The following is a 22,105-nucleotide window of genomic DNA, read 5'->3' as shown; positions in this document are numbered from 1 at the left end:
AGGGATGGAGAGGATGGAGATATGGGGATGGAGAGGATGGAAGGGATGGAGATGATGGGGAGATGGAGAGGACGGAGGGATGGAGAGGGTGAAAGGGATGAAGGGATGGAGATGATGGAGATAATGGAGGTCTAACAGAGGTGATGGAGATGATGGAAGGGATGGAGGTATGGAGAATATGGGAGGGATGGAGATGATGAAGGGATGGAGATGATGGAGAGGATGGAGGCGATGCTGCAATGGAGGGGATGGAGGGACAGAGGTGACAGGTGTGTGACACGGGTGTGACCCAGGTGTGACACAGGTGTGTGACCCAGGGGTGTGACACAGGTGTGTGACAGGTCTGTGACCCAGGTGTGTGACACAGGTATGTGACACAGGTGTGTGACACAGGTGTATAATACAGATGTGACACAGGTGTGACCCAGCTGTGTGACAGGTGTGTGTGACCCAGGTGTGACCCAGGTGTGACCCAGCCGCCGGACGGCTGCAGCGGAGGTCACTGCGCATGCGCACAGCGCGGCTCCCGTGCCGTCTCTATGACCCCTCCGGCGGCCGGAGCGCCGCGCGCGAGGGGCGGAGCCGCGGGTACTGCGCATGCGCTCAGGCGGCTCCCACGTTGTCTCTATGATCCCGCCGATGGCCAGAGCGCCGCCCGCGAGGGGCGGGACCGGAAGTGACGTCAGGCCGAGCGTCGCCGAGGCGGAGGGGCCGCGGTGAGGCGGGAGCGGCGGCGGCGGCGGGTGAGGCCCGCGGGGGGATGGCGGGCACGGCTCGGGCGTTCGGCGGCAGCGGGCGGGGCCGCCACGGGGCCGTCCCGGGGAGCTGCGGCTCTGCCGGGCTGCCTGAGGCGCGGCCGCCGCGCCGGGCCCTGAACGGGCCGTGAGGGGGAGGTGGGGCCGGGGCGGGCACGGAGGGGAGAGGCCCGGGGGGGGCTGTGTTTGATTCTGGCGTCCCCGTGCGGTTCTGTGGGGGGCCGTGTTTGCTTATCGGGGGGCTGTGTTTTCCTGTGAGCAGCTGTATTTATTTATTGGGGGGCTGTATTGACTTATGGGGGCCTGTGTTTATTTATGGGGGGCTGTGTTTACATATGAGGCTCCCTGTGTTTGTCTATGAGGGGCCCTGTGTGTACCCATGGAGGGCCCTGTGTTTATTTTTGGGGGGGTCTGTGTTTAACCCTAGAGGGTACCCTGTGTTTATTTTTTGGGGGGATGTCCCTGTGTTTATTTTTTGGGGGGATGTCCCTGTGTTTATTTTTTTGGGGGATGTCCCTGTGTTTATTTTTTGGGGGGATGTCCCTGTGTTTATTTTTTGGGGGGATGTCCCTGTGTTTATTTTTTGGGGGATGTCCCTGTGTTTATTTTTTTGGGGGGGTTCCTTGTGTTTAGCCAGGAGAGTTCTCTGTGCTTATCCATGGAATTTTTCCCTGTGTTTATCCATGGGGGAGGTTCTCTCTGTGTGTCCATTGGGGTTCCCTGTGTTTATTTTTTTTGGGGGGATTCCCTGTGTTTATTTTTGGGGTTCCCTGTGTTTGTTTTTGGGGATCCCCGTGTTTATCCATGGGGGGGATCCATGTGTTTATTTTTGGGGTTCCCTGTGTTTATTTTTGGGGGTTCCCTGTTTATCCATTGGGATTCCCTATGTTTATGTTTGGGGTTCCCTGTGTTTATTTTTTTGGGGTTTCCTGTGTTTATTTTTTGGGGTTCCCTGTGTTTATCCATGGAGGGATCCCTGTGCTTATCCATGGAATTTTTCCCTGTGTTTCTCCATTGGGATTCCCTGTCTTTATTTTTGGGGTTTCCAGTTTTTATCCATTGGAGTTCCCTGTGTTTATTTTTGAGGTTTCCCTGTGTTTATTTTTGGAGTTCCCTCTGTTTATCCATTAGAGTTCCCTGTGTTTATTTTTAGAGTTCCCTGGTTTTACCTTGGGGGGTTCCCCTTTTTCCCTTGTGGGTCTCCTATGGAGCAGGTTGAATTTACCTGTCATAGGTCCTTCTGTTTGCATTTTACAATATTTTACAATATTTTACAGAATTTTACAATATTTACAATATTTGGGATCCCAGTGTTTACCTGTGGGATCCCCTTTGTTTTCCTTTAATGACACAGTCCCACCAGGGATATTTAATTTATATTTGCACTCAAACACAGACTTATTGCTTTGTGGTTTTTGGTTTTTTTGGTTTTTTTTTTTTTTTGCTAAAAGGAGGCTCATGTTTTGAAGCATCCCCTGTGAAAGCTGAGGGAAATGAGATATTTTTTTTTCCTCATCCAGATTATTTTTTTCCCCTCCCATCTTTCCAAGAGGCTCAGCTTGCAGAGAATCCAGCTGCCTCCTGGAAATGTGATTTATACATGGGTGTTCTCCTTGGGCTGTCTGCTGTGTTTATTGTGCTGCTCACAGTAAACACCAAACATTTTCCCTCTTTGATTACAGCATGAAAGGCAAATCTGTACATTTGTGAGCCTGTCATGTCTCGTGTTCTCAGTGATGCTCCTGAGCCTGGCACTGGGAAATCTGGGATCAAAGGAGTGTTGGAAACATCTGTCTGAACAAATTGCACTTTTTAGTGCTGGCAGGGAGAGCAGCTGGTTTTTAATTCATTTATCTAATTATAGCAGTGATATATAATGATAAAAGAGCAGATTTCTATTTTAAATTATTTTTTAAAAATTTTATTTATTTAAAAACTCTTCAGGGATTTTTGTGGACATATTTCTTACTAAAATTATTGAAAATGGGATAATTATATTATTTAATTTGTGGATTTTGTTTTATTTTAATATATTTATTTATATATTTATATATGCATTTATATATTCATTTTTATATTTATTTTATATATTATATATTACTTTATATATTAATTTGTTATTTATTTATTTTTATTCCATTTTCCTTTTCTTTTTTATTGAAAGGATTAAAAACATGAGAGAGATTAATTTTTCATGTTTGGGCTTGGCTGTTTATTAAATTTTATTCAAAGTACAGAGAGTTTTGTAATACTTTTAGTTATTAGTTAAAAGTGAGTAAAACAGGTAAATTTAGTTAGTTACAAGTTTTTTTTAAACCTAAACAGTTTAATAAAGAATTAATACTTCTTTATATTATTTATAAATATTAATAAATATTATATTTATATTTAAAACTTTTGTGATTTGTGGTGTAGCATTTACTTATTAATATATTTATAATTATACTTATTTAATTAAAAATTACTGTTTGAAATTATGAAGAAGGAAGAATGTAGAGATAATACTTAAAAATTTTTATTTTGTTTTATACTTATATTATAAAACTTTTACACTTAAACACTGAATATTCCTCTTGGGAGCCTTGAATTCAAGGCAGTGGAACAAAAATCTGCTGTAGGATGGGGAAGGCAAAAACCCCATGCAGGGATTTCCACTTTGGATGGGATGGTTGTGTGAAAAATTAGATTTACTTTTTTAGTTGATTTTACCTTTTTTACAAACTTTAAACTTTTTTTTTCCAAATTCTTTTCCATATTTCAAAAACTTTCACTCCTTGAGTTTGTCTTTTTACAGCGTGTGTTTTTTTGCTCGTGGTTTTAATTTCTTTTATCAATCTTAATTTGGGCTGTGCTTTTCAATTTTTACAGGAAAAAAAAAACCAAACTGGTAACTGATATATTGTGATAGGTGTCTTTATTGGGTGTTATTCAACTTCATACAAAGCTAATTAATTAGATTATGTTTTAATTGGGTTTTATTCAGCTAAGCAGGCAGATCACTTACTACAAAGTGAACTACAGAGAGCAAATTTATGTTACTCTTAAAACTTAAAAACCATTTTAACAGCACACATAAAGTATTTACCCTAATATTTGTGAAAAGTCAATCTTAAATTTGTGTTTATATCATTTGGGGTGTCATTTCCTCCTCACAGAGGAGAGGCAGTGCTGATGCTGATTGTGAATTTTTTGTTTTCCAACCAGCTCTGGGCTCTTCTCAGCAGCTCCACAAGGAATTTACTCTTAAAGAAAATTATATCTTAAAATCCAGTTTAACATAGAGTAACTATCTTAAGTTTGTGAAAAACCAATCCTAAATTTGTGTTTATAACATTTGGGGAGTCATTTCCTCCCCACAGAGCAGAGAGGAGCTGCCTGGGAAGGAGGAGACCTGATGCTGATCCAGGTTGTGAATTTTTTGTTTTCCAACCAGCTCTGGGCTCTTCTCAGCAGCTCCACAAGGAATTTACTCTTAAAGATTATATCTTAAGAACCATTTTAGCATATAGTATCTACCCTAATATTTGTGAAAAGTCAATCCTAAATTTGTGTTTATATCATTTGGGGTGACATTCCCTCCTCACAGAGGAGAGGCAATGCTGATGCTGATTGTGAATTTTTTGTTTTCCAACCAGCTCTGGGCTCTTCTCAGCAGCTCCACAAGGATGGCCACGGACTGGCTGGGCAGCATTGTGTCCATAAACTGTGGGGAGAGTTTGGGGGTTTACCAGGGCAGAGTTTCTGCTGTGGATCAGGTCAGCCAGACCATCTCCCTCACACGGCCCTTCCACAATGGTGTCAAATGCCTCGTGCCAGAGGTCACCTTCAGGTTAGTGCCTGTCCTCCCCCTGTGCCTCAGACCATGTATGTATACAAATATATATTTCATTTTAAATGATTTTTCATTATTTTTATGCATATTCTGTTGTACGAGGGGTTGCTGAGGTGTTTTTTTAAAGCTTTGCCTTCAGCAGTTCTTAATTCCAGGCTCAAATCCTGGAGTTGCACTGGGGTAGCTCAGGCTCAGAGATTATTTAGGGTCAGACTGTGTATGTGTACAAATATATATTTTATTTTAAGTTATTTTGGATTATTTTTATTTGTATTCTGTTCTGTTGTAGCAGAGGGGGCTCTGAGGTGTTTTTCTAAAGCTTTGCCCTCAGCAGTTCTTAATTCCAGGCTTAAATCCTGAAGGAGTGTAGCTCAGGCTCAGAGACTGTTTAGGGTCAGACTGTGTATGTATACTAATATATGTTTTATTTTAAATGATTTTTCATTCTTTTTATTCATATTATGTTTTAGCAGAGGGGGCTGATGTGCTTTTTTAAAGCTTTGCCCTCAGCAGTTCTTAATTCCAGGCTCAAATCCTGGAGTTGCACTGGGGTAGCTCAGGCTCAGAGGTTATTTAGGGTCAGACTGTGTATGTATACAAATATATATTTTATTTTAAGTTATTTTGGATTATTTTTATTTGTATTCTGTTCTGTTGTAGCAGAGAGGGCTCTGATGTGCTTTTTTTAAAACTTTGCTCTCAGCAGTTCTTTCCCACCAGTTCCTGGTAACAGTGTGCTTAAAAAGTGTAAATAGGAGTCACTCCTCACTGCACATTTTCCTGTGGCCTGGAATGTTGTAGTTCAGGCCCTATTTTTCACTAACTTTGACTCCACAAAGTCAATTCTCTTAATTTATCTTTTTTTCCCTTGGATTTTGAAGAGAGACAGTGGGAGAAGACAAGAGCCACATCCTGCCAGGGGATGTGTGGAAGTCTCTCTGCTCTCATATCCCACTTGGACAAATGCAGTGTTCAAACTAGAAGAGCCTAATTCCTGCTGGATTTCTTGCAGTCAGTGCAAATGGAGGTCTTTATAATCACTCCTTTGTTTTCTTTTGGCTTGTGCCCAGTGCTAGATTTAGTTTTCTTGTTCCTTTCTTTCTTTGGAAATGGGAAGTGTAGTCCTTGTCTGAGCATGAGCTGTGCTAATCTGAGGGTAGCTTTCTGCAGAAATGGATTAAATGTAATAGTAGCCTCAAGGCTGAGAGCAATTAATTAGCTAGAAACTGTTAAATTAATGCAGATTTCTGCAAAGGTCTGCTCCAGTTGCTTCTATTTTTTTGCTTGGCTGGTTCCTGTTTCTACCTTTCAAGCTACAGAACCTTTCAAACAAATTCCAGGTGCAGTGCAGTAATACTGAAGTGGTTATTTTGAAGATTTGCCATTTCAGTTGAGCATTTTAATGTCTGTGGAAATACCCTGTATGTTTGAGTATTAAAATCCTTTTATTCCCTTGTTTCTATCAATGCAGTGGTGCATTGGTTTCTGTTGATGATGACATCAGAACAATCCCATTGAGCAATGTTTTTCCTCAGGACTTTTTGGGGTTTTTTTTTCTGCCAGTGTATGTGCTAAATTCCTGATTTGCCATTTCAGTTGAGCATTTTGATGTCTGTGGAAATGCCCTGTATGTTTGAACATTAAAATCCTTTTATTCCCTTGTTCCTGTCGGTGTATTGGTTTCTATCGATGATGGCATCAGAACAATGATGTTTTTCCTCAGGACTTTTTGGGTTTTTTTTTCCTGCCAGGGTATGTGCTGAATTCCTGATTTGCCATTTCAGTTGAGCATTTTGCTATCTGTGGAAATCTCTGTATGTTTGAGTATTAAAATCCTTTTAATCCCTTGTTTCTATCGATGATGGCATCAGAACAATCCCATTGAACAATGATGTTTTTCCTCAGGAATTTTTGTTGGTTTATTTTTTCCTGCCAGGGTATGTGCTGAACTCCTGATTTGCCATTTCAGTTGAGCATCTTGCTATCTGTGGAAATGCCCTGTATGTTTGAGCATTAAAATCCTTTTATTCCCTTGTTCCTATCGATGCAGTGGTGCATTGGTTTCTATCGATGATGGCATCACAACAATGATGTTTTACCTCAGGAGTTTTTGTTGAGTTTTTTTTTTCCTGCCAGGGTGTGTGCTAAATTCCTGATTTTCTCCTGCTGTTTTTAGGGCAGGTGACATCACTGAGCTGAAGATCCTGGAGATCCCAGGGCCGGGGGACAGCAGACAATGCGGGGACTCGCAGCAGATGGACACGGCCATGCCTGGCGTGGGCTGCCAGGTGGGGCCCAGCCAGAATGGCACTGGCAAGGTGCTGAAGAAGCCCATGTCCAGCAGTGCCCCTCAGAACATCCCCAGGAGGCCAGACATGAAGAGCCAGGAGCTGCTCATCTCCCCACAGCAGCAGTGCTCCAAGAGCTACATGGACCGACACATGGAAACGCTGAGCCAGTCCAAAGGCTTCCGGCGGAGGCACAACTCCTGTGAGTCTGGGGCTCTCCTCCCCTTTTTCACCAAGCTTTGCTGGAAACTGACCCACCTGTGGGGTCTTTTGAAATAGAATAGATTTCTGACCCCACCTGGAAGTAGTCAGGTGGGGGTTCATCTCTTTTTCCAGACAGGATGAGAGAACGCAGCCTTAAATTTAGGTTGGATGAAAGGAAAAAACGTTTTTTACTGAAAGTTTTTGACCCTGGATATGTTTAAAAAAAGGTTGGATGTGGCACTCAGTGCCCTAGTCTAGTTGAGTTGGTGTTAGATTGGTGATCTTAAAGGTCTCTTCCATCTTAGTCATTCTGTCTATGTAAAAAATGTCTAATGCCAGTTCCAAAGATTTCCTCCTTTTGCTCTCTTTCCTGTTTGAAGATTTCCTCTAAACAAACTGCAGTATTATCCTCAGGTGAGAGGGGAACACAGTGGGTTGTGACAGCTCAGTGTTGTGTTTGCAGGGATCCTGGAGGAAAAGTGGAAGAAATGTGCAGTGAGACTTTCCCCACTGCTTTGTCTTTTATGATTTTGAGACTTCCTGAGGCAGCAGTGAGAGTTCAGGATTAATGGCTTTTTTTCCTGCTTAATTTAACCTCTTGCTTTTTAAATCTCCCCAAGCTTTTCTATTTAAGGCTTCTGTACCCATAACCTATTACAACATCACCCCATACATAATTATGAAGGGGTTCTGGCTGGGTTGTTAAAAATACAATTTAATGAGGGTGATGTAAGATATAATCAGAGCATCCCAAAGTCACACATCCATTATTTTTATTTCTCTTGATAAAATCTTCAAAACTGGGCCAAAACTAGCTTTGTTCACTTTTTTTTTCTTCAAAGCCCCCTGGGCTATTTTCCTTTCCAGATCCTCATAATCCAATTCCTGAAATGTCAGTGCACATCCAGCATATTTCCATGACTTAATTGTTGAAGCCATGACTTCATTTTTCCCTCCATTTCAATTAGAAAATAAACAAACCAAAGTGGGCCAGGCCAGTTGAACAGGTGCAAGGCTGTGTTTTTTGAGAAGAAATTCCTAGACCTCTGGAAATCTTTCTCCCCCACCAACATCTGGGATATTTTTACCCCTTCCAGGATGTCTGGTAGGAGCACAAGTGAGGTCACTTTTACAGGCTTTGAGGCAGGTTGAGTGAGGTCTTAGGTGTAGGTTGTTAGCTTAGGTTCATTTTGGGATAAAGTTAGAGAAGGAATGTCTTGCTCTGTAAAATGTGTGTTTGGAGGGTGATGTGTGAGTTTTGGGAGGGGGATGGAGTTGAGCCTGGCTTTGTGCAGGAGTCCAGGCAAGAATGGGCTGAGATGTCACCCAAAACTTGGATCCTACACGTGAGAGCTGACCTCCTGTTGGCCCCTAGCGTGCCAAGTCAGGGCCAGCATTCCCCTTTGGAATGTCACTGGTGTGACAGGAATCAATAAACAACAAACACCAAGGCAGGTTTCCCAACAATGGCTGTGCTGGCAGCGGGCTCCTGGTGCCAGGGCTGGCAGCACAGCCTCCCACAGGGATCCCTCAGGAAGGCAGCCAGCTCGCTGGAGACTTTGTTTGCTTGTGTGCTCTACATGAAAAGAGTTGTTATTCCTTAGGAACAAAAAAAAAAAAAAAAAACAGGGTAGGGTTGTTTATCTTGTGAGGGAGGTGCTTTTCTGTGTGGCAGCTTGGAGTGAAGCTGCTCTCCTCGTGCAGGGCAGGGGCACTGGGAGCTGGGATCCAAAAGCAGCAGGATAGGAAATCTGCTTTCCTCCCCTTGCCCTTTTTTTGGGTTCTTTTCTGCTCCCTGAGCAGAACCAGCTGTCATTTTTTCCTATCTGGAAGGTGATGCTTGAGGAGGAAGAGCTCCTAACTCTGCTGCCAGCTCGTTGCAGGCTGTGCCATGCTCTGTGTGACTGGGGCAGTCAGGGCAGAGCATTGCAGAGCTGGCACCCCTGGGGATGGATGTTGGTGAGCTGGGCTCCTGGCTCCCATTCTCTGTGGCTGCAGGGAGCTTTGCAGCCATTGTCCTCCAGCTTTCCTTTATTCCATCAGCATTCCATGCTGACATCAGCTGCTCCTGTCCCACTGGACACACACTGAGTTTTGGGGTAGCTGGGGGGAGTGTGGAGCTGTTTGCAGAGGGGTCTGGTAAGGAGCTGGCCAAATTCTTAACACTGACATGAAGAGCTTGCCCATCTGAGCCCTGAGAGTCCCTTGGCTTCTGCATGATCTGAAATTCCTGAGTGCTGGGAGAACTTGGGTCTGTTGTGTTTGCATTCCTCATCTTCCTCCAGAGCAGCAGCTGTGGCTGTGATTCCTTCAGCAGTGGCAATTTAGTTCCAAACAAAATCCTGTCCAGCTTTCTGTCACCTTTGGTTGGGGAGCCCTGTATCTGGGACAGAGTGGAAGTTGTTACCAAAAAGCTTTCAGAACCATGCACATAAAGGAGTGGTTGCAGTGTGCCTGCTGAAATTTTTCCTCCTGAGAAGCCTTACTCTTTCCTCTCTCCTAAATCCTATTCTGTCACCACAGTGCTGGAATTCTGCTGTCTGTCCTTCCAAGGCATTCTCATTTGAGAAGAGTGTTTGGTTTTGTTGGTTTTTTTTTTGTTGTTTTTTCTTAATGGGGAATGGTTGTTCTGCAAAGTCCAGCAGATTTAGGATCTTGCTGTGGGGACTGGGAAAACTTTCAGTTATCCAGAAAAACCTGAAATAAATCCTTGCTGAGGCAGTGCATCTCTGACTGGGAATAAACCATGTGCACAACCTCAGCAAGTCACATTTCAGCATGGCTGGAGTTAGAGCTGCTGAACCTGGACTTGTGGGGTGCTTGTGGAGTTTGTGCCTGTTGTAAATCTTTTGGGATGTTTGAAAGTCTCCTTTGGATGGCTGAAATTCTTTGTTTCTGTGTAAACGAACGGATTCTCTCAAGCTCATTTGTATAAATGAGGGGACAAAGGGACTCATCTTGAACAACAGGAAATGGTTTAGTAGAGCAAGCAGCCTTGTTTGATAACTTACTCCATCTGTTGGACACTGTGGGTGATTCCTGTAACTGCAGGAATTGGCATGAAGTATTTTCTAGTAATTACAAATGTAACACTGGCAATGAGAAACAATAATATTGTCTGGACCTGGAGAGCAAAGGAAGAAATAAGCAAGTAAAGGCTATGTTGACCTCATAATTGTGTTTTTGCATCAGTTCTTAATGTCCAGCCCTAAGCAGGAGACTTTCATCAGTGTCACTGCAGAGAGTTTGGGCTTTCCCAATGAATGAGATTGGGAACAAGTGTATTCCAAAATATAAGGTAATAGAGAAGGAGGAGAGAGAAACAGGAATGAAGCAATGGACTGTGTGTCATATCTTACATCAGGGTGGAGGAAAAAGAGATCCTTTATATTCAGGGTTTTAAGTTCCCCCTTGAAGATCATTAGTATGGAAGAAAACACCCACAGTAGTCTCTGGAATGTAGAGGAATTCCAGAGAAGGCTTTGGGTCACACACCTGCCTGACCATGGGCTTGGGATGGGAGGAAAACTGAGGTCACAGGTGGTAACCTCACCACTGGTGTGACACTGGGATTAAATAAAACCTGCAGAAACACCTTTTGCTGCTGTGGGCAATCCTGTTTTTCTAACCTGGCTGCTGGCAAGTCCCTGGAAGTCTCTTTGCTGATGCTCTTGTTCTGTTTTCTGCTGGTTTAGTGAGTGTGAGTAATGCCAGGGGTGAGCTCCATGGCAAGTGTTGGATCCCAGAAACCTGGGATTTTTGAGCTTTCTGTGCTTTCTGGCACTGAGCCCTGGAGAACACTGCTTTGGACCTGAAGGCTTCCAAATTTGAGTGATGGAGTTAAAATCATGGGTGTGCAGTTAAATAGAAGTGTGTGATTCCACATGGTGAAGAGTTTTGATTTTGAGGTTTTTATAATACAGTAATAGGAATGGGACAAGATGGAGGATTTTGGGTGTTGTCTTTTTTAGTGCTCATCTTCCTTTTTCATGGTTTCAGGCAGTAGTTTCTGGTTGGATAGTTAATGCTGCACCAAGGGTCATGGAAATTTGGTTATTGGGTCAAAAGTATAAATAATACAGGTGTTAATTCTCTATTAGACTGTTTAGCTTTAAGAGACCTTAAAGCTCCATTTTGCTCACTTCTAGCTGGTGGCTGGAAGTGTTACTGAACTTCCTGTATTTTAAGTAAGATTTAATAACAATCAAACCCAAACACGAGAAAATTAATCTCTGTAAAAGAGAGTAAAAACGGAAGAAACTTCAACCAAACCACAAATTAAATGGTACAGAACACCACCATGTTACAGTGGTGGGGGGACTGTGAGCAGTATCTCCTCTTTCTCACAAAAAGGACACACTCTCAACTTGCCTTTTTTTTTTTTTTTTGGGAGGGTAGGGTCATCGAGCAGCCGCCACCCCAACCAGGTGACCCCGAAGAAGAGCGGCCTGAAGAACGGGCAGATGAAGAGCAAGGACGACGAGTGCTTCGGGGACGACATCGACGAGATCCCGGACACGGATTTCGATTTCGAGGGCAACCTGGCGCTGTTTGACAAGGCGGCCGTGTTCGAGGAGATCGAGACGTACGAGAGGAGGGGCGGCGCCCGCTCCCGCGGCACGCCCAGCGACAAACCCGCCCGCTACCGGCACGACGAGAACATCCTGGAGTCCGAGCCCATCGTCTACAGGCGGATCGTGGTGCCCCACAGCCCTCACAAGGAGTTCTGCACCGGTAGGACCTCTCTTCTTTGCTGATGAGCACCCGGGGTGATGATTTTTGGTGGGGTTTTGCTGCCAGGCTCAGCTTGGTGTGGTCTGGGTGAGGCACTGTTTATGTGAGGTTGGATCTGTGTGCCCACACAGAGCTTGTCCTTGCAGGGTTTGTGAGAGCAGCACTGGGATGTTTATCAATATTGAGATAGATAGATAGATATGTTCAGCAATATTGAGATATATATATATATGTTTATCAATATTGAGGTGTATATATATATATATGTTTATCAATATTGAGGTGTATATATATATATCTTTATCAATATTGAGGTGTGTATATATATATCTTTATCAATATTGAGGTGTATATATATATATATATATGTTTATCAATATTGAGGTGTATATATATATATATATATGTTTATCAATATTGAGGTGTATATATATATATATATGTTTATCAATATTGAGGTGTATATATATATATATATGTTTATCAATATTGAGGTGTATATATATATATATATGTTTATCAATATTGAGGTGTATATATATATATATATGTTTATCAATATTGAGGTGTATATATATATATATATGTTTATCAATATTGAGGTGTATATATATATATATATGTTTATCAATATTGAGGTGTATATATATATATATATGTTTATCAATATTGAGGTATATATATATATATGTTTATCAATATTGAGGTGTATATATATATATGTTTATCAATATTGAGGTGTATATATATATATATGTTTATCAATATTGAGGTGTGTATATATATATATATGTTTATCAATATTGAGGTGTGTATATATATATATATGTTTATCAATATTGAGGTGTGTATATATATATATGTTTATCAGTATTGAGGTGTGTATATATATATATGTTTATCAGTATTGAGGTGTATATATATATATATATGTTTATCAATATTGAGGTGTGTATATATATATATATATGTTTATCAATATTGAGGTGTGTATATATATATATATATGTTTATCAATATTGAGGTGTGTATATATATATATATGTTTATCAATATTGAGGTGTGTATATATATATATATATGTTTATCAATATTGAGGTGTATATATATATATATGTTTATCAATATTGAGGTGTATATATATATGTATATGTTTATCAATATTGAGGTGTATATATATATATATATGTTTATCAATATTGAGGTGTATATATATATATATATATGTTTATCAATATTGAGGTGTATATATATATATATATGTTTATCAATATTGAGGTGTATATATATATATATATGTTTATCAATATTGAGGTGTATATATATATATATATGTTTATCAATATTGAGGTGTATATATATATATATGTTTATCAATATTGAGGTGTATATATATATATATGTTTATCAATATTGAGGTGTATATATATATATATATATATATGTTTATCAATATTGAGGTGTATATATATATATATATATGTTTATCAATATTGAGGTGTATATATATATATATATATATGTATGTTTATCAATATTGAGGTGTATATATATATATATATATATATGTATGTTTATCAATATTGAGGTGTATATATATATATATGTTTATCAATATTGAGGTGTATATATATATATATGTTTATCAATATTGAGGTGTATATATATATATGTGCTTATCAATATTGAGAGAGAGATATCTATTTGTGCTTATCAATATTGAGAGAGATATATATGTTTATCAATATTGAGAGATATCTATATCTATATCTATATCTATATCTATATCTATATCTATATCTATATCTATATTTATATCTATATCTATTTGTCAATACTGGGAGGGCAGCAAGGTAAATGTTGCTCCAGCAGGGAGCAAAGCTGGTGGTTGGCAGCTGAGCAGGAGCTGTTTCAGCCCTTGCTTTGATTTCAGCAGCCTGGTGAACCCTCTGGAGAGTGCCAGAGGGACGGGCCCAGGGATTTGTGCTTTGGTGGTTTCAGGAGATTTTCTGTGCTCCTGGCACTCCTTGGGTCGTTGTTCTCCATCTCTGCCTGGGTTTAAATACAGTTCATGTAAAGAAGAACTTTTGGCACATTTAGCTCCAAATTCCAGGGAACTTTGTTCTCCTCAGGATGTCTTGCCTTTGATTTTTAAGCACTTAGGATGAAGGAAATTTGGCACTCCAGGAACGTTTCTTTTCCACTTGGGAGTGAAAGCAGATGTCAGCTCTTCCTGCAGGGACTCAAACCAACTGATACTGTGGTGGTCTGAGCAGAAGTGTGAGCAGCTCCTTGGGCTGTCATTCCTCCTCTGCCTGGAGATTCCATCTGGGCTGTGAAACGCTTCAGGGGAGGAAGCTGCTGGATTTGTAATGATTTGCTGCTTTCCACTTTTGAAAAGTCCCTTTTTCTGAATGGTTCTGGTGTATAACAATGTCCTAGTTCTCCATTTCTGGCATTCCTCTTCCTATTGTCCCATTCTGCTGTTTGGGAGAGGAGAACACAGTGGGTTGTGACAGCTCAGTGTTGTGTTTGCAGGGATCCTGGAGGAAAAGTGAAACAAATGTGCAGTGAGACTTTCCCCACTGCTTTGTCTTTTATGATTTTGAGACTTCCTGAGGCAGCAGTGAGAGTTCAGGATTAATGGCTTTTTTCCTGCTCAATTTAACCTCTTGCTTTTTAAATCTCCCCAAGCATCTCTCTGTGGAAGAAGCCACACTGATTACCCATGTGCTGTGTGAATAAGCACCTCTTCATTTTTCTCTGTGGTTTCCTGTCTATCTTGTGGGGTTTTTTTGTTGGTTTTTTTTTTTTCAAATTTCCCACTTGTCAATCCATCTTCCAGCTGGCTTGTTTGAGAGGAGACAGGGCCTCTGTGGATGTCTAGCCTGAAACAAAAGCTAAGCCACTGTTGGCAGCCAGTCTGGGCAGGATGGCTGATAGGGGATTCCAGCAGCAGAATTCCTGGGAGGAAAACTACCATGCACTGAGCAGCAGTGAGTAAATCCAGGGATGGAAACTCCAAGCCAAGGCCTTTGTTCAGCAGCTGGAAGGAGGATGCTGAGCTGCAGGCAGCCTTCCTCTCAGTGGCTCAGAGAGCAGCTGCTGGGATTAAATGAGTGCCAAGAGCTCCAGAAATCTTGGTTTTGGATGTGGCTGTGGCAGGATTCTCCCTGCAGTTTTTTCTGGTTTCCTAAGGGAAGCTCTCCTTGCAAAAAGCACTTCCTAGTTATGACAAAGCACTTCTTTCTCCTGTTGTTTTTTTTAATTTATTTTTTTTTTTTTTTTACCCAGGCTCAATCTGAGAGATGATTGTGTTAATAGAGCCCTGACTGAGACAGTGATTCTCTGTCTGCTGCAACAGCACAAAACTGATGCTGGAGATTGGCAGGGAGTTCATATCCAGCTCTTGGCACTGTGGGATCCCTGTCTGCATCTCTGCCTGCTTGTTTTTTGTGCCATGGAGCTCAGGAATAACCAGAAAACCAAACTGCTGATGTCAGTTTTGAAGTCAGGCTTTTGAGTTTTCCAGAAGACTCACCTGCAGGACTTGCAGCCTGGGATTTTGTTGCTGAGTTGAAATAACTTGATGTGTGTAGGATAAACACTTCAGTGCACTGGGATGCTTTTCTGAGAGCTGGTTTTGTGTGGAGTAAAACACTTCTAAACCAAGTACAGCACTTCTGAAACAGCCTTGTGTTTTAGCAGTAAGCAGGGAATGAAAAGGTGGGAATCTGTTCCAGCCAAAAGTGAAAACCTGGAGCTAATAGAATTTAGCAGGTGATTGTGGCTGGGCTGAGTCCATCCCTGTGTGAATCCCTCCTAAATACATCATGTTTTTATCCACTCTGCGTGCCACAAAGCTGTTCAGACTATATCTGGGTTTTTTTAAATTTTTTTTTAATCTCAGGCAGCTGTAAAATACATTTATTTAGTATTAAAAAGCCTGGGCTAATTTATTTTATTGCCTTCATTAGCAAACAATAAAGATGCCCTGTCCAACCCAAACATAATTAAAGTTGGCAGGGCTTCAGTTTTGTGGCAGTGCTGTTATTGTTTGTGGGTTTGACACTCTCCTCCTTGATTGCTGTGTGCCAGAGTTTATTTAACTCCCCAGGCCTGGCTGCTTGGACCTTGGGAAGCTCTGCTGCCATTTCAGGCTGCTCCTGAGAGGGAGCAATTAGGGCAGGCTTGGCGTGCTAAATGCCACTTCCTCACTTTCCCATTTTTTTATCCAGACATTTTCAGGAATTTCTCCCAAATTTCTTCATTTTCCACTCTGAATTCTGCATTTTCCACCCCAAATTCCCAAGGTTTTCCACCCAAAATACTAATTTCAGGTTTCCCCCCCTCAGAATTTTCCATTTTCTTCCCCCCTCAAAATTTTCCATATTTTTTCCCCCTCAAAATTTTCCATTTTTTTTTTCCCCCTCAAGATTTTCCTTTTTTTTTTTTTCTCCTCAAAATTTTCCATTTTTTTCCCCTCAAACATTCCTCATTGTTTTTAACCCAAAATTCCCAATTTTCTCTGGATTTGCCCAAAATTTGGCTGTTTTGCCCCTTTTTTGCCTCACCTCCATGGGGAGGAAGATCAGAAGCCAAGAGAATAAACTGGACTGGATGCCTGAAAATCCCAAATTTTCCCCCAAAATTTCCTCCAGTTTGCCCAGTTTATTTTTCTGCAGAGTTTCTTCTTTGAGCCTCTGTGTGCTGTGATCCAGCTCTTGTGTCTGGAGCAGCAGGTGTGGGATGGGTTATTTTCTGTCATCTCTGGGGTTTTGGGGAGCAGTGTCAGCAAGCACAAAACATCCAGTTTTTTGGGTTTTTTTGGCATTTCCCAGCTGCTTTTCTGACTTTCACAGTGCTCAGGAGCAGTTTAGGGTGGGTTAAAGCATTGCTGGCCTGGAGACTGTGAAGAAAAACCTTAATATCCCATCTGTCTCATCCCTTGTGTTCCCAAAACTGAGCAATTTTAGTAACACAGAAACTTGTGTGGAGCTGTTATTTTAAGCCAGCAGTTGTCTGCTTCAGTGAGAATCATTTGGATTCATTTTTTGGCTTGGGGAGGAACGTGGGTGAGCAGTTCCAGCCTTTTGCCTGCCTGTCCCTGCCTGGAGGTGTCTGACTGTCCCTTTTGTGCCCCCAGACTCGGGGCTGGTGGTGCCCAGCGTGTCCTACGAGCTGCACAAGAAGCTGCTGGCAGTGGCTGAGAAGCACGGGCTGAGCCTGGAGAGGAGGCTGGAGATGACAGGGGTGTGTGCCAGCCAGATGGCCCTCAGCCTCCTGGGGGGGCCCAACAGGTACTGGGGCAGGGGAGGGGCTGCTCTGGGCTCTGGGATCACAACAGAGCAGAGATGAGATTTGCCTTCATCCTTCCTGGGAGTTGTTCAGGGAGCTGAGCTTTGCACAGCTGAGAGGCAAAGCAAAACTGAGACTTTGCCTTCCTCCTTACTGGGAGGTGTTCTTGACTCACAGACAGAGCAGAGCTGAGATTTTCCTTCCCTCTTACAGGGAATTGTTCTTGACTCACAGGCAAAGCAGAGCTGAAGGATTTTTCCTTCCCCCTTCCTGGGGTTTGTTCTTGACTCACAGACAAAGCAGAGCTGAGATTTTCCTTCCCTCTTACAGGGAATTGTTCTTGACTCACAGACAGAGCAGAGCTGAATATTTTTCCTTCCCCCTTCCTGGGGTTTGTTCTTGACTCACAGACAAAGCAGAGCTGAGGTTTTCCTTCCCTCTTACAGGGAATTGTTCTTGACTCACAGGCAAAGCAGAGCTGAAGGATTTTTCCTTCCCCCTTCCTGCGAGTTAAGGATCTGAGCTTTGCAGAGGTGAGAGACAAAGCAAAACTGAGATTTTGCCTTCCATCTTACTGGAAATTGTTCTTGACTCACAGACAGAGCAGAGCTGAAGGATTTTTCCTTTCCCTGTACTGGGAATTGTTCTTGACTCACAGACAAAGCAGAGCTGAGAGTTTCCTTCTCCCTTACTGGGAGTTGTTCAGGGAGCTGAGCTTTGCACAAGTGAGAGGCAAAACTGAGATATTGCCTTCCTTCTTACTGGGAATTGTTCTTGACTCACAGACAGAGCAGAGCTGAAGGATTTTTCCTTTTCCCTTACTGGAAATTGTTCTTGACTCACAGACAGAGCAGAGCTGAAGGATTTTTCCTTTTCCCTTACTGGAAATTGTTCTTGACTCACAGACAGAGCAGAGCTGAAGGATTTTTCCTTTTCCCTTACTGGAAATTGTTCTTGACTCAGAGCAGAGCTGAAGGATTTTTCCTTTCCCCTTCCTGGAAATTGTTCTTGACTCAGAGAAAAAGCAGAACTGAGGTTTTCCTTCCCTCTTACTGGGAGTTGTTCAGGTAGCTGAGCTTTGCACAGGTGAGGGGCAAAGCAAAACTGAGATTTTTTTCCTTCCCTCTTATTGGAAATTGTTCTTGACTCATAGATAAAGCAGCGATGAAATTTTCCTTCCCCCTTCCTGGGAGATGCTCAGGGAGCTGAGCTTTGCACAGGTGCTGCCTGAGGTGGATGGAGCCATGCAGAATGTGTGATGAGCTCCTTTCTGCACACTTTGCTTGGCTGTTTTGGCACATTACAATTTCACAGTGCCAACAAAAGCAGAAGGCAGCCTGTAAGAATGGTGCTGTGTGGATTTTTGTGAGGCTAACTCAGCTTTTCAGGCTCACCTGAGCACATCCTGCTCAGCTTTGGAGTGCACTCAGTGCCTTTTGCTGGCTGCTGAAGAGCTCTGCTGCCTGCTTTGTGGCTGTTGGTGTGGGCAGGAACTGCACCTGTGTTTTTGTGCAGTTGATGGCAGCTCCAGATTGTTTGCTCTCAAAATGAAAGGTAACCCTCCAATCTCCATCTGCTTATTCAGAACCTGATCACTTGGTGGAGAGCACTAAAAAATGATGGAGGCTGCTGAAATTCCTGCTGCAAGCCCTGATGGCTTTCTGGTCAAATGGACTTTATTGTGCAGTTGATGAAGCTTAGGGAGCAGAGAATTTTTTTTTTTCTTTTTTAATTGTGACTCCTCTGATAGGGAAACTCACCTCAAATTTTTTGCTTTCTTCTACAATCCTTGGGGCCTTGTGGGTACAGAGAAGTCCTGAAGAGAAGGCTGGAACAACCTTCATTTATTTGAAGGGGCCTGCAGGGAAACCAGGGAGGGACTCTTCATCAGGAACTTAAAGAGAGGAAATTTAGGTCAAATATGTGGAAGAAATTCTTCCCTGTGGGCATGCTGAGCATTGCCCAGAGCAGCTGTGGCAGCCCCTGGATCTCTGGGAGTGTCCAAGGCCAGGTTGGATGGAGCAGCCTTGGTGGATGACCTTTAGGGTCCCTTCCACCAAACAAGTCTGAGATCCTCTGAACTGCAAACACCACAAAAGGATGTGGGTTCCTTCCTGCGAGCGGCAGCGGATTTACAGAGCACCTGCCAATTTGCGTCTTACTGATTTTTATTTTTTTTTTAATTTTTTTTCTCATGCAGGAAGGTGAGAAACTTTGGTGTTTACTGAGAGCCCTTTTTTCTTGCCTGTGTTTCAGACTGAACCCCAAGAACGTGCACCAGCGGCCCACGGTGGCGCTGCTGTGCGGCCCCCACGTGAAGGGGGCTCAGGGCATCAGCTGCGGCCGCCACCTCTCCAACCACGACGTGCACGTCATCCTCTTCCTCCCCAACTTCGTCAAGATGCTGGAGTCCATCACCAACGAGCTCAGCCTCTTCAGCAAGACACAGGGCCAGCAGGTGTCCAGTGTCAAAGGTGGGTGGCCCAGCAGGGCTGGATTGTGCAGGGGGAGCAGGGCTGGATTGTGCAGGGGGAGCAGGGCTGGATTGTGCAGGGGGAGCAGGGCTGGATTGTGCAGGGGGAGCAGGGCTGGATTGTCCCGGGGGAGCAGGGCTGGATTGTCCCGGGGGAGCAGGGCTGGCTTGTCCCAGGGAGCAGGGCTGGATTGTCCCGGGGGAGCAGGGCTGGCTTGTCCCAGGGAGCAGGGCTGGATTGTCCCAGGGGAGCAGGGCTGGATTGTCCCAGGGGAGCAGGGCTGGATTGTCCCAGGGGGAGCAGGGCTGGCTTGTCCCAGGGAGCAGGGCTGGATTGTCCCGGGGGAGCAGGGCTGGATTGTCCCGGGGGAGCCAGGGCTGGATTGTCCCGGGGGAGCAGGGCTGGATTGTCCCGGGGGAGCAGGGCTGGATTGTCCCGGGGGAGCAGGGCTGGATTGTCCCAGGGGAGCAGGGCTGGATTGTCCCAGGGGAGCAGGGCTGGATTGTCCCGGGGGAGCAGGGCTGGATTGTCCCGGGGGAGCAGGGCTGGATTGTCCCAGGGGAGCAGGGCTGGATTGTCCCAGGGGAGCAGGGCTGGATTGTCCCAGGGGAGCAGGGCTGGATTCGTGCAGGGCAGCAGGGCTGGATTGTCCCAGGGAGCAGGGCTGGATTCTCCACAGAAGAGAGCTGGCTTCTCCTCAGGGCAGAGCTGGCTTCTGCCTGCTGCCCTGGCACCATCTAGTGGCCCTGGCAGGCCTGGGTGGCTGCCCAGAGGCTGCAGGGACAGCAGGCACTCAGTGCCTTGACAGAGGAGCAGTTGTGCTGCCACAGATGTTTCCGGTGGGAAGAGCTGCCATGTGGAGCTGCTCTGGCAGGATAAGGGGCTGCCTTGTTGGAGCTGGGAGGGAATGAGTGTCCAGCTGCTGCTGAGCCACTTGCAGCAGCTGTCAGGATTCCCAGCTCAGAATAAACAGCTCCTGGGAGACTGCTGGATTCTGCTTGGCAGTCGTTTTCCAAGCTGCTTCATTTGAACTTGTGGGGAGAAACAAAGCTGGGAGTTAAGGCTGTGCTGTGCTGACAGAGCTTCCTGCCTATTAGAAAACATTGGAAAAGGTTGGAACAGGTTTTCCAGAGCAGCTGTGGCTGCCTCATCCCTGGAAATATCCAAGGCCAGCTTGGAGTAACCTGGGAGAGTGGAAGGTGTCCCTGCCTGTGGCAGGGGGTGGGATGAGATGAACTTTAATGTCCCTTCCAACCCAAACCATTCCATGATGGTCCTTTCTGATGGACCCACTGCTCCTGTGGGCTGGTGACTCATGGATGAGGTTTGGTACCTGTGGGGCTGGGGGTGTCCCCAGAGTGCTGCAGAGCTGTTCAGGATGGGTCTGTGTGGGAGAGGGGTGGCAGCAGCATCAGCTGTGAGCCAGGGAGCGGAGCCCAAGCCCCGAACGTGCTGATGGCGCAGCCCTGCCCGTGTTTCTTGCAGACCTCCCAGACACCCCGGTTGACTTGGTGATCAACTGCCTGGATTGTCACGAGAATGCCTTTCTGAGAGACCAGCCCTGGTACAAAGCAGTGGTGGACTGGGCCAACCAGAACCGAGCCCCCGTGCTGAGCATAGACCCGCCCATGAGCGAGGCGGAGCTGGGCATCGACGCCAAGTGGTCGCTGGCGCTGGGGCTGCCGCTGCCGCTGGGCGAGCGCGCCGGCCGCGTCTACCTCTGTGACATTGGCATCCCCCAGAAGGTCTTCCAGGAGGTGGGCATCAACTACCACTCACCCTTTGGCTGCAAATTTGTCATCCCCCTGCACTCCACTTAGAGCTCACCCCTGTTCTGAGAGGAGGGAGGAGCTCTGTGAAAAAAACCAAGCTGGATCCCCCGCCCCCCTGGTTGGATCCCGACTCTGGTGACGCCTTAAAAAAAGAAAAAAAAAAAAAAAAGAAAAAAGGATGTGAAGTTCTGGAGGGTTTGCCTTCCCCCCTGAAGGAGCGTTGTGTATTTCAAAAGAAAAAAAATGGAATAATCGTAAAATGAAATGGGAAAAAAAACCAAAACAAAAAGAAAGGAGGAGGAGGAAGCGAATTGTTGCTGTTTCCGTTCTCTCGTGCCATGGGGTGAAGGAGCGAGCAGCACCGTGTGTCTGTCCCCTGCTGCTGCCCAGCCCTGCCTGGCACCTGGTACAGATAAGGGTGGGGTGGAGCTTTGAGATGTGGTTCTGGTCCTTGTGCTGGGATATTCCCAGCAAGGACATCCTGGTGGGAACAGCACCCCTTGATTGTGTCGAAATCCCTTGTGTGGAGGGAAAATCTCCTTTTGTTCCCGTCTTGTTTTTGACTGCCCCGTCCCTGTTTTGTGTTCTGGAAGGCAGCTGGAGCTCCCTGTCCTTGCCAGCCCCTCAAGGGGAGGGTTCCCTGCTTGGAAAGCTTGTGGCTCACCTTGGGAGCACTGATGTCCTTCCTCAGCTAGGCCTTACTGCTTCTGTACTCTAGGCTTTTCTTTGTTCACTCTGTGAGGCCTGG

The 22,105-nt window shown here is 44.4% G+C and overlaps 1 protein-coding gene across 2 annotated transcripts; it reads left to right on the top strand.

Moving 5' to 3' along the window:
• The first annotated feature begins 607 nt into the window (after positions 1-607).
• EDC3 (enhancer of mRNA decapping 3) lies at positions 608-21,623 on the top strand. Of its 2 annotated transcripts, XM_056499709.1 has the most exons (7): positions 608-743; positions 4,391-4,584; positions 6,764-7,077; positions 11,478-11,813; positions 16,960-17,113; positions 19,368-19,585; positions 21,071-21,623. In XM_056499709.1, exons 2-7 carry the CDS (start codon positions 4,421-4,423, stop codon positions 21,403-21,405), a joined length of 1,521 nt encoding a protein of 506 aa, XP_056355684.1. In that variant the 5' UTR covers positions 608-743; positions 4,391-4,420; the 3' UTR covers positions 21,406-21,623. The 2 variants fall into 2 exon arrangements, with proteins under 2 accessions (XP_056355684.1, XP_056355683.1); XM_056499708.1 differs by lacking the exon at positions 608-743 and having other exon boundaries at positions 4,358-4,584.
• The last annotated feature ends 482 nt before the right edge of the window (positions 21,624-22,105 follow it).

This window comes from Oenanthe melanoleuca, chromosome 10 (genome assembly GCF_029582105.1).
Source record: "Oenanthe melanoleuca isolate GR-GAL-2019-014 chromosome 10, OMel1.0, whole genome shotgun sequence".
Classification (NCBI taxonomy): Eukaryota; Metazoa; Chordata; class Aves; order Passeriformes; family Muscicapidae; genus Oenanthe; species Oenanthe melanoleuca.
This window is presented reverse-complemented; position numbering and strand designations above follow the sequence as displayed.